A 12,022-nucleotide genomic window follows, 5' to 3' on the forward strand; every position below is an offset into this window, starting at 1 on the left:
ATAACAGACATTTTACAGTCTGTGTGCAAAATATTAATGAAATCTGCTGCAGTGTAATTGTCCAAAACAGTTTGATTATTCAATAAAAAAATACCAAACACAACCACAGAGGCTTTGTGGTTCATGACGTTCTTACTGTCAGCCCGTATTGGCTGTAGCAAAAAACGTACATGATTAATTTAATTAGCAAATTTAGCAAAGTTTTCCCCTGAAATGAAAAATAGAATAATAAATAATAGTTCAATCTTTAATTTTTAATAATCAGATTAAAAGTAACTACTTGAGTAATTTTTTTATAGCGCATGTGTTTGGACCGTTGGGGAAACCGGAGCACCCTGGAGGAAACCCACGCCAACACGGGGAGAACATGCAAACTCCACACAGAAACGCCAACTGACCCAGCCGGGCCTCGAACCAGCGACCTTCTTGCTGTCAGGCCAAAGTGCTAACCACTGAGCCACCATGCCACCATATTAACTCTCAGTGATTCGTTAAACTCACTGGGAAAAGCCTGGCGTCATCTGTTGTGTTCACGCTGTTGTGCTCCATGTATTTCTGTCCTGTGATTTCACATGTGTTGTTCCATGTGCTTGTGTTTATGTCATGTGATGCTTTTGTTCTGTCAGGTGATTCCTTTGTCCCCCCCCCATTTGTTAGTGTATATTAGTTCCACCTGTCTGTTAGTAGTTTCATGTTTGACAAGAGTTTGTCTAGTCCTTTGTCTGGTATTGAATCCTTGTCCTGCCTGTGGTTCATGGTCCAGTTCCTGTTGTAAGTATGATCTGTAAATAAATATACGTCTTTTGTTAATCCTCGTTTCACAAGTATTACTGAAAAGGTTAAACCTTGACAGGCGTTGTGTGTTTTTATGATGTAAATAATTTATATTGTAATCAATGATGAAACTAAACTCACGGCCACTTTATTAGGTACACCTTACTAGTTCCGGGATGGACCCCCTTTTGTGTTCAGATTGCCTTAATCCTTTGTGGCATATATTCAGCAAGGTGCTGGAAATATTCCTCAGAGATTTTGGTCCATTTTGACATGATAGCTTCACGCATTTGCTGCAGATTTGTCATCTGGATCTTATCTATATGCCTAAATGCATTGAGTTTTCTGATTAGAAATTTTCGTTAACAAGCAGTTAAACAGGTGTACCTAATTAAGTGGCCGGTGAGTGTTATTATGGTTCTTCGCCCGTAAAGGGTCAATACGAGTGTGCTAAGTTTTAGTATATGTCAAGTGAAAGTGAAGAGTCTTAAAAAACAAAGATATATATTTAACTCATCTCACATATGAAAAACAGTGTTTTCCCACTGATATACAGTAATAATGTTTGCCTTGACCCTTATGCCTTTACTCCATTTGAGTATATGATCCTGGCCACCATCATAGCCAACTGCATCGTTCTGTCCCTGGAGCAGCATCTTCCTGGAGAGGACAAGACACCAATGTCCAAAAGACTGGTAAGAATTATAGTATATTTCTTTTAAAAGGTTAATTCACATGTTAACAATATTCTGTAGAATCTACAGTAACTTACTGGCAGCAGTTCATCACTAACTTACTGTAAATCAACACATATACTGTATATTTACATTTACAGCAGCATTTCTCTTGCTCTGTGTATTTACAGTATTGTATTTCTGTACTGTAAAATATACAGTCATTTTCACAATGGAACTTTAATATATAGTAACATACTGTATAACTGTCCTATAGTGAAATACAGTTCATATTACAGTTAAATACTGTGTAGTTAGCGGCGTGTAGTCATTGTGTATTTGATGACAGAGTAGATTTGAGCTTTTCTTGGACGTCTATTAGATATTCACTGGCAGCCAAAACTTTAATGTTAAGATGTCTATCTTGATCTTTTAAACAGAAGAAATGCTTGCAAGTTTTGTTTGAGCTCAATTCTGCGCTGTAAAATGTTAATTAGCATTTTCTGTATTTTGTGTGGGATAGTAGCAGGTGTGAACTGCATTATGGGATGTTGATCTCTGCTCTGTCCACTCTTGATGTTGAAAATTCAGCTCTACAGTTTAACTTTGACGTTTATTGATATTTTAGTTGTTATAAATTATATAATTCATAAGAAATAATATTTAGAGCAGCCCAAACTTTTTCTTATGAAGGGCCAAAAACCAAACTTCATTAAGGGTGGTGGGCCGAAGGTAAATATACCATACTATTACATTAATGCTGCCATGGTAGTTTCATAATTGAGTTTGCATATTTAAAAATAAATAGAAAAAAACCCTTTAATAATATGAATAATTATCAAATATTATTTTTGACATTTTATAATGAACAATAAAAACATAAAGACATTTATAACACACATGGTGTTCAGTACTAAACACACGAGTCCAGCTGAACCCGCCTTTGCCTTGATTTTCTCGTCGATGTCTTGTGTATTATCCTCTATCTTTGAGTGACAGTATTTACATCTTAAAAATGTGATTTGTGCACAACATTTAATTAAAACATTTCCTTTCAGTTGACTTTTTTGTAGCTGAACAATTAAACAAACAAACAAAAGGGTTTGTTAAACTAGAAATGAGGATCTCTGCTGAAGGTGTGTGCCACAACCTCCATTCTAAATCTCTTCTCAGATAGGATGGTGGGTCCAACTTTGGGCATCTCTGATCTGGAGAAATAAGTCTGTAAAATACCAGTAAATGTGCTGCAGTTTATTATAAGGTATTTGTGATGTAATATACAACACCAGCCCAGACAATATAGCTCTTTACACTATTCATTATGACAATAAAAGTCACTTTTTACAACATTTTAAGGTTAAAAGTTAGTGGAAGAAAGATCAAGCTCCCATAATGCAATTGGATGGACAGATGGATAGGTAGATGTATGGATAGATATCTAGATGGATGAATGGATAGATAGCTTGGTAGATGATTGGAGAGATGTCTAGATAAAAGGATAGATAGGTAGATAGATAGATAGATAGATGGATGGATGGATGGATGGATGGATGGATGGATGGATGGATGGACGGATGGATGGATGGACAGATGGATAGGTAGATGTATGGATAGATATCTAGATGGATGAATGGATAGATAGATAGATAGATAGATAGATAGATAGATAGATAGATAGATAGATAGATGGATGGATGGATGGATGGATAGGTAGATGTATAGATAGATAGATAGATGGATAGATGGATAGATGGATGGATGGATGGATGGATAGGTAGATGTATAGATAGATAGATAGATAGATAGATAGATAGATAGATAGATAGATAGATAGATAGATAGATAGATAGATAGATAGATAGATAGATGGATGGATGGATGGATGGATGGATGGATGGACAGATGGATAGGTAGATGTATGGATAGATATCTAGATGTATGAATGGATAGATAGATAGATAGATAGATAGATAGATAGATAGATAGATAGATAGATAGATAGATAGATAGATAGATAGATAGATAGATAGATAGATAGAGAGATGGATGGATGGATGGATGGATGGATGTCTAGATGAAAACATGGCTGGCTAGACAGATGGATAGGTAGATGTGTGGATAGATATCTAGATGGATAGATAGATAGATAGATAGATAGATAGATAGATAGATAGATAGATAGATAGATAGATAGATAGATAGATAGATAGATAGATAGATAGATAGGTTGTTTAGATATGTGTTGAAAACACACAGGGGGTCTAATAATTCTGACTTTAACTATATATTGTCACACAAGAGGATATCAACCTGCTGAAATTTCTATTAACCCCCTACCCACCCACTCCTGCTGAAAAATATAAAGGATGAAGAAAAAAAAAGACAAAAACATGAAAAAGATGAAATAAAAATTCCTCAGCAGAGATGAGAAAACTAGAGCACAGGTAAATACATCATCTTTCACAGACAGGTCAAGATAAAAAATAATAGTAAATTCACATTCCTACTTCGATTGTCCAAGGATATGAAGCTGCAAAGTGTGTTCTGGTTTAGTTTGATCTCTCATTAATATATATAACATTAATAATAAACTGTATATGTGATCTGTTCTTCCATTAGGAAAAGACGGAGCCTTACTTCATTGGCATCTTTTGTTTTGAGGCTGGCATCAAGCTGGTGGCGCTCGGCTTTGTTTTCCATAAGGGCTCCTATCTGAGAAACGGCTGGAACGTGATGGACTTCATCGTTGTGCTCAGCGGGTAAGTCAAGAACTCTTTCTCCTCGATGACGTTTATACAGTGGCCTAGAGAGCTCAAACATGATGCTGGTTAAAGGGTCAGTTCACACAAAAATGAAAAATGACTCGCTATTTACTCTCCCGGGAGTGATTTCAGACCACACATAAACACTTAAATGAAGGCTTGATGACTCTAACTTGCTAACAATGTAGATTTCAGGTACAGAGGTCTAGCTTGCAATAATTTAATTTAAGACACACTTATTTTAGAAACATGGTACTTCCCTAAACAATTGCAACATCTTACTACTTATTAGTGTTCTGGATATCCTGAATGTAGAACCTCCCAAAGGTGAATATATAAACGCAACAGTTTATTTATTTATTTATTTATTTATTTATTTATTTATTTATTTATTTATTTATTTATTTTGTTTATTTATTTTGTTTAATTTGTTTTATAGTTTTTTGTTTATTATAGTTTTTTTTTTACTTATTTTATTGTGTTTTTGTTTATTTCATTTAATATAAATTTATTCTTTTTTGTTTACTTGTGTTATTTTGATATTTATTTTAATTTATTGTTTTATTTTATTATTTATTTTAATTGTTTCTTTGTTTGTTTTACTGTTTATTTTATTTTTTGCTTACTGCTTAGTATTTTTGTTTATTTTATTGTTTTATTTAATTGTCTTTATTATTTATTTTATTTTAATATTTATTTAAATGTATTAACTTTTATTTGATTTAATGTAATTGCATTGTTTGTTTTATTGTTTATTTATGTATTTTATATTGTTAATTGTTGTATTTTTATTTTGTATTGTTTATTGTTTTTGTTTATTTATTTGATTTAATCTTTTAATTTGATTTAATTTTAATGTAATTGTATTGTTTATTTTATTGTTTACTTATGTATTATAATATTATTTTTTATTTGAGTTTTTTCTATTTTATTGTTTATTATTTGTTTATTTTATTTTATTTATTTATTTAATTTATTGTTTACTTTATTGCTTTTTGTTTATTTATGTATTTATTTTAGATTTTTATTTTATTATTATCTATTTTGTATTGTTTGTTTTTTTGTTATTTTATTGTTTATTTTATTTTATCTTATCTTTTGCTTTGATTTAATTTAATGTAATTGTATATTATTTTATTGTTTATTTTATTTTTGTATTTAATATTATTTTATTATATTTTGCTTATTTTATCGTTTATTCTATTTTATTGTTTGTTTTATTGATTTCAATTAAATTGTTTATTTTATAGTTTATTGTATTTTTATTTTTATTTTATAGTGTTTATTTTATTTTATAAAAGGATTTAAATGTAATTTTTGTTTTGTTATTTTCAGGGCAGTTCTTTGAAATGGTCACATGTGGTTTAAATGTTATAAAATGTAAACCAGCAATATTTTTTGCAATAATATATAATATTTATATATAAAAACAGGGGGGGGGGAATAAAAATGATTTTTTTCTATTTTATTGTTTATTATTTGTTTATTTTATTTATTTATTTAATTTTATTGTTTGCTTTATTGCTTTTGTTTATTTATGTATTTATTTTAGATTTTTATATTTTTATTATTTATTTTGTATTGTTTGTTGTTTTTTGTTATTTTATTGTTTATTTAATGTAATCTTTTGATTTAATTTAGTGTAATTGTATATTATTTTATTGTTTATTTTATTTTATTTTTGTATTTAATATTATTTTATTATATTTTGCTTATTTCATAATTTATTCTATTTTATTGTTTATTTAATTTGATTTAATTAAATTGTTTATTTTATAGTTTATTGTATTTTTATTTTTATTTTATTTTATAAAAGGATTTAAATGTAATTTTTGTTTTGTTATTTTCAGAGCAGTTCTTTGAAATGGGGACATGTGGTTTAAATGTTATAAAATGTAAACCAGCAATATTTTTTGCAATAATATACAATATTTATATATAAAAACAGGGGGGAATAAAAATGAGTTTTTTCTATTTTATTGTTTATTATTTGTTTATTTTATGTATTTATTTAATTTTATTGTTTGCTTTATTGCTTTTGTTTATTTATGTATTTATTTTAGATTATTATAAATTATTACTTTTGCTTTGATTTAATTTAATGTAATTGTATAATATTTTATTGTTTATTTTATTTATGTATTTAATATTATTTTATTATATTTTGCTTATTTTATAAATTATTCTATTTTATTTTATTTAATTTAATTAAATAGTTTATTTTATTAATTTTTTATTTTTGTTAAAAGGGGGGGATAAAAATACATATTTTTGTGGCGCTTAAAATTATCTAATTTTTAGAGAATAAATCCACACTTAAAAGCTGAGATGTTTTTGAATGAATTGATTATAAAATATTTGACCTTTGTCAAAGTGTACAGACTTATGAACAGCATTCAATGGAGAAAGATGCTTATTTTTTTGCACACGTAATGCTGTAGCTCCAGCCTCTGCAAGCCAGCCAAACCTTGACCCCCTGTTGTCAATGTAATGTGGGCGTCTACAGCAAGAACTGATTTTTGCACGCTTTTATCCATTTAATAGATGAAATTATGACAAATCATGCCAGCTTTTATTTCTTCACATTTTAATAGATGTTGTTAAAAGCCGGGAAATGGTTTGACATTGATTTTAACACGCATGGCATCAATGAAAGGTGTAATTTTTGCAAGTTTTGCATTGATATTTTTACAGTGCATCCACAGGATCTCATTCATGAAACATGAGCAGAATCATATACTCGTCAGTAATTATGTAAAGTGGAATGAACCGCCAACTTATCCAGCACATGTTTTACACAGCGGATGCCTTTCCAGCTGCAACCCATCTCTGGGAAGCATTCATACACACTCACAGACATACACTACGGACAATTTAGCCACCTGAGCACAGGGAGAACATGTAAACTCCACACAAAAACGCCAACTGACCCAGCCGAGGCTTGAACCAGCGACCTTCTTGCTGTAAGGCGACAGCAGTACCTACTGGGCCACTGCGTCGCCTGAGTAAATATGCAGATTTTATTTATTATTAATTATTATCATTATTACAAAATTCTGCAATGAAATTGCAAAAAAAAAAAATAAAAATCTGATTCAGTTATGCACATTTTATCTGGCCCTACACAGAAAAATACTTTATTCAAGTTTTTAAATATATTCAAAACATATTCATAATGCAATACTGAAAATAATCACAAAATACAGAACATGTTTATACAGACTATTAATTTTACTGATTCTACAATCTCTAATTTATTCAGCATAAAACTACAGATTTTTAAAATATATTATTATTATTATTATTACTATTATCAATATTATTATTATTATTATGCAATTCAGAAATAGAATACTATATTGTTTTATATTTATGATTATCTGGTCCTACACAGTAAAAAATGCTTTATTCATATTTTCAAATATATATATTTAAAAACATATTATACATGTCAATAAACAGGAAAACACCTGTGAATATCAAAATATAGAAACTGTAAAATAATGGATATTTTTATTGTTAAGATTACAGCTTAAAATCATTCTGCAGATTTTTTAAATGTTTAATTGGGGAAAAAAATACTAATAAATAAATAAATAAATAAATAAATAAATATATATATATATATATATATATATATATATATATATATATATATATATATATATATATATATATATATATATATATATATATATATATATATATATATAATATTATATTATATATATATATTATATTATATTATATTATATTATATTATATTATATTATATTATATTATATTATATTATATTATATAAAGTACTTGTGGCCTATCCTAGTTTTAGGAACAGCAAATAATATCTCGACTTCTAGTTGATCATTTGGTATCAGAAGTGTGTTATATGAAAGGTAAAGGCCTCTAGATGACGCTTATTTCAGCACAATAAAATCTGATCATGTCTTGATGTTGACTGATTTGATTAGGACAGTAAGGTCTGACTCTGCTTAGACTAAAGTCTGCTCACTGAACCTTCAATAATGTCCAGTATAGAATATGTGCTCATGCTGCAGTGGAAACAGAATGAATATTGTGTCTGACTCCATCATGAGCTTGGAGGACTGCATCCATACATCTCTGACATGACTCAAATCACTGATTAATAAAGTCATCTGGAATGGTGAAGAAAGCCTTCTTGCAGGACTCCCAGAGTTCATCAAGAGTCTTTGTGTTCATCTTCAACGCCTCCTCCTTCATCTTACCCCAGACGTGCTCAATAATGTTCATGTCTGGTGACTGGGCTGGCCAATCCTGGTGCACCTTGACCTTCTCTGCTTTCAGGATCTTTGATGTGGAGGCTGAAGTATGAGAAGGAGCGCTATCCTGCTGGAGAATTGTCCCTCTCCTGTTGTTTGTAATGTAATGGGCAGCACAAATGTCTTGATCCCTCAGGCTGTTGATGTTGATCATCCACTCTGCAGATCTCTCGCACGCCCCCATACTGAATCTAACCCCAAACCATGATTTCTCCTTCACCAAACTTGACTGATTTCTGTGAGAATCTTGGCTCCATGATGGTTCCAGTAGGTCTTCTGCAGTATTTGTGATGATTGATGCAGATCAACAGATGATTCAGCTGAGAAATCCACCTTCTGACACTTTTCCAAACGATCAACTAGAAGTCAAGCTATTATTTATTGCTCTTTAAACTGAGATCAACGACTAGAGTTTTGTCAGGTAGTGTGTATATGTGGGTGTGTATGTATGTGTGTATATATATATATATATATATATATATATATATACGGATAAATATATAGATACGGATAAATATATAGATAAAGTCTGCATATATCTATCTGACCCTACACTATAAAGAAAATGGCGGCTAAATGTTGACTAAAAATATGAAGTTAAACTTTGTATAACTAAAAGAAGAGTTGAAACCTGATTAAGTGATTAAACTTAGTTACAAAATCATTTAATCATGACTTTTGATATATTTTTAAGTCTAATAATAATATTTTCAGATTTTTCTATCTTGTCTTCACTCAAAAACAGATTTTTGCTGCTTGCTGTTTTTTTTTTTGAAGAGCTGAAACATCACAATTCTTTAAATTCCTTCAATTGTTTTATGTTAAATCCACTTGAATTTGCATAAACAGTTGTTAATTTTGTGTTTAGACAACATGAAGGATTTGTGTGGATCCCAGCATTTCTTACAGTGTAAAAAAGCCACATCTTCTCTATTGACATCATACAATGGCAGGTAGAAAAATCTGAAAATGAAAGCGATCATCCTTGTTGCTTCATATCTGACACAGTTTTGGCTCCAACATACCTGACCTCTTTAAAAACAGCGAAAGTAAGTCAGACTTAAAAGAAAACTACATGTGTCATTTGACTCCTCTGGGAACTGAAACAGGGCCAGTAGGCCATCGCTCGTGGCTTTCATTTCATCAGAAATTAATGATTAGCGGGAGACCAATCTGCTGGGACTGAGCCAATTTGATATTTTTTACTTCGCAGGTCTGCTGGGAGCAGATATGGAGAAACTTTGCTTTTGACATGATAAAACAAACATCAGTATCAAAACACTGGATTTAGCTTCAAAGCTTTGTTTGTTGTTTTCAAATAGGAGTGATTTTATATTGCAGATGCCTGATAATAATAATAATAATAATAATAATAATAATAATAATAATAATAAAAATAATAATAATAATAAAAACGTAAAATATAATAATAATAATAATAATAATAATAATAATAATAATAATAATAATAATAATAAAAATAATAATAATAATAAAAACGTAAAATATAATAATAATAATAATAATAATAATAATAATAATAAAAACGTAAAATATAATAATAATAATAATAATAATAATAATAATAATAATAAAAACGTAAAATATAATAATAATAGTAATAATAAAAAAGTAAAATATAATAATAATAATAATAATAATAAAAATGTAAAATATAATAATAATAATAATAATAATAATAATAATAATAAATTAAAATATAATAATAATAATAATAATAAATTTTTTTATATAATAATAGTAATAATAAAAATGTAAAATATAAAAAAAAATAATAATAAAAATATAAAATATACTACTACTACTACTACTACTACTAATAATAATAATAATAAATTAAAATATAATAACAATAATAATAATAATAATAATAATAATTTAAAATATAATAATAATAATAATAATAATAATAATAATAAAAATGTAAAATATACTACTACTACTACTACTACTACTACTACTACTACTACTACTAATAAATTAAATAATAATAATAATAATAATAATAATAAATTAAAATATAATAATAATAATAATAATAATAATAACATTTAAAATATAATAATAATAATAATAATAATAATAATAATAATAAAAATGTAAAATATAATACTACTACTACTACTACTACTACTAATAATAATAATAATAAATTTAAATATAATAACATTAATAATAATAATACTAATAATACTAATAATAATAATTTAAAATATAACAACAACAACAACAATAATAATAATAATAATAATAATAATAATTTAAAATATAATAATAATAATAATAATAATAAAAAATTTAAATATAATAATAATAATAATACTAATAATAATAATTTAAAATATAATAATAATAAGGCATGGAGGCAGTGGTGTTTATATTGATGTAGAAAATCATCATTTCTGGATCATTTTAATCCTTTAATTGTTTTCATCTGTAAAGATATTTGTGTATTGCTGATCCTCCTGTGTGTATTCAGCAGTGTGTAAGCGTTTGGATCTGCATAGGAGCATAACTAACATGCTCTGAGCTGGACTTTAGAGCATCTTTTAATTGGTCAATGGCGCGCTCAATTTCAGTCTCTCAAAATGGCAACGCACCAACAATGCGCCTTAACACACCTCCTTTATAGACCAACACACACATGAGTCCACAAAGTAGCACAAATGGATTGACTATTTAAACAACATAGCACAAAATGGGAAAATTACTGTTGCGCTGGTCTGATAATAGCATCAAATCACGCCATACGCGTCTTGCACCTTATTGCGCTGGGTGTATGATAGGGCCCTAATACTTTATTAATGAAATGGAATGTTTTTACATTTTATCCATGATGCATAATGGTTTTATATACTGACTTTTGTGTTGAAGCATATAGAAGTGTATAAATCTTGTTAGTTTGGGTTTAAAAAAAGGTGCATTGCAAAATAAAATGCATTATAATAGTATAGATGACGCTGTGATCCGAACATTAAGTATTGGTATTTTACGCACACTCAAACCTGTTTACCCAGCTCATGTGAAGAAGAATCTGTGTAAAGCAGTCACTTTGGCAGGCGGCGTGAACATTACTGAGAGCTGTTACAACACTACAGCACTTCTCAGACATGCCACAGCGATAAATACATCTGACGAAAATATCTGTGAGCGGCCCGAGCAATTGTTGATATTCAGGAGGAACGTAGAAGTCATGAACCGAGGGATGAATTTGAGCAAGAGAATATTAATTACAGTATGGAAGAGGAAGCGGGAATAAAGCGAGAGAGAGAGTGAGTGAGTGGGTGAGTGACTGCATGAAAGCATTGCTCGGGGGTGTAAATGGTGTGAAAATTCAAGGTTGTGAATCTTTTCTGTAGCCTCCAGAGCCGCAGCACGTCCGTATACTATTGTGCATCATGATTTGCATCAACAAATCCCTCAACATCGGCCTGTTTTATCATCCGTTTGCAGCATTTCTGACGGGAGCTTTCAACGTGTGTTTCAAAAGGAA

General features: G+C 29.0%; 1 protein-coding gene across 1 annotated transcript in view; it reads left to right on the plus strand.

Annotated features, from left to right (window-relative positions):
- cacna1eb (calcium channel, voltage-dependent, R type, alpha 1E subunit b) overlaps window positions 1-12,022 on the plus strand; it is a 146,635-nt gene that overhangs the window by 15,778 nt on the left and 118,835 nt on the right. The window contains exons 2-3 of the mRNA XM_056470502.1: window positions 1,364-1,469; window positions 4,068-4,207. Of these exons, the coding sequence (XP_056326477.1) occupies window positions 1,364-1,469; window positions 4,068-4,207 (246 nt within the window). The remainder of the gene's footprint in view (window positions 1-1,363; window positions 1,470-4,067; window positions 4,208-12,022) is intronic.

The sequence above is a fragment of the Danio aesculapii genome, chromosome 2 (assembly GCF_903798145.1).
Source record: "Danio aesculapii chromosome 2, fDanAes4.1, whole genome shotgun sequence".
Taxonomy (NCBI): domain Eukaryota; kingdom Metazoa; phylum Chordata; class Actinopteri; order Cypriniformes; family Danionidae; genus Danio; species Danio aesculapii.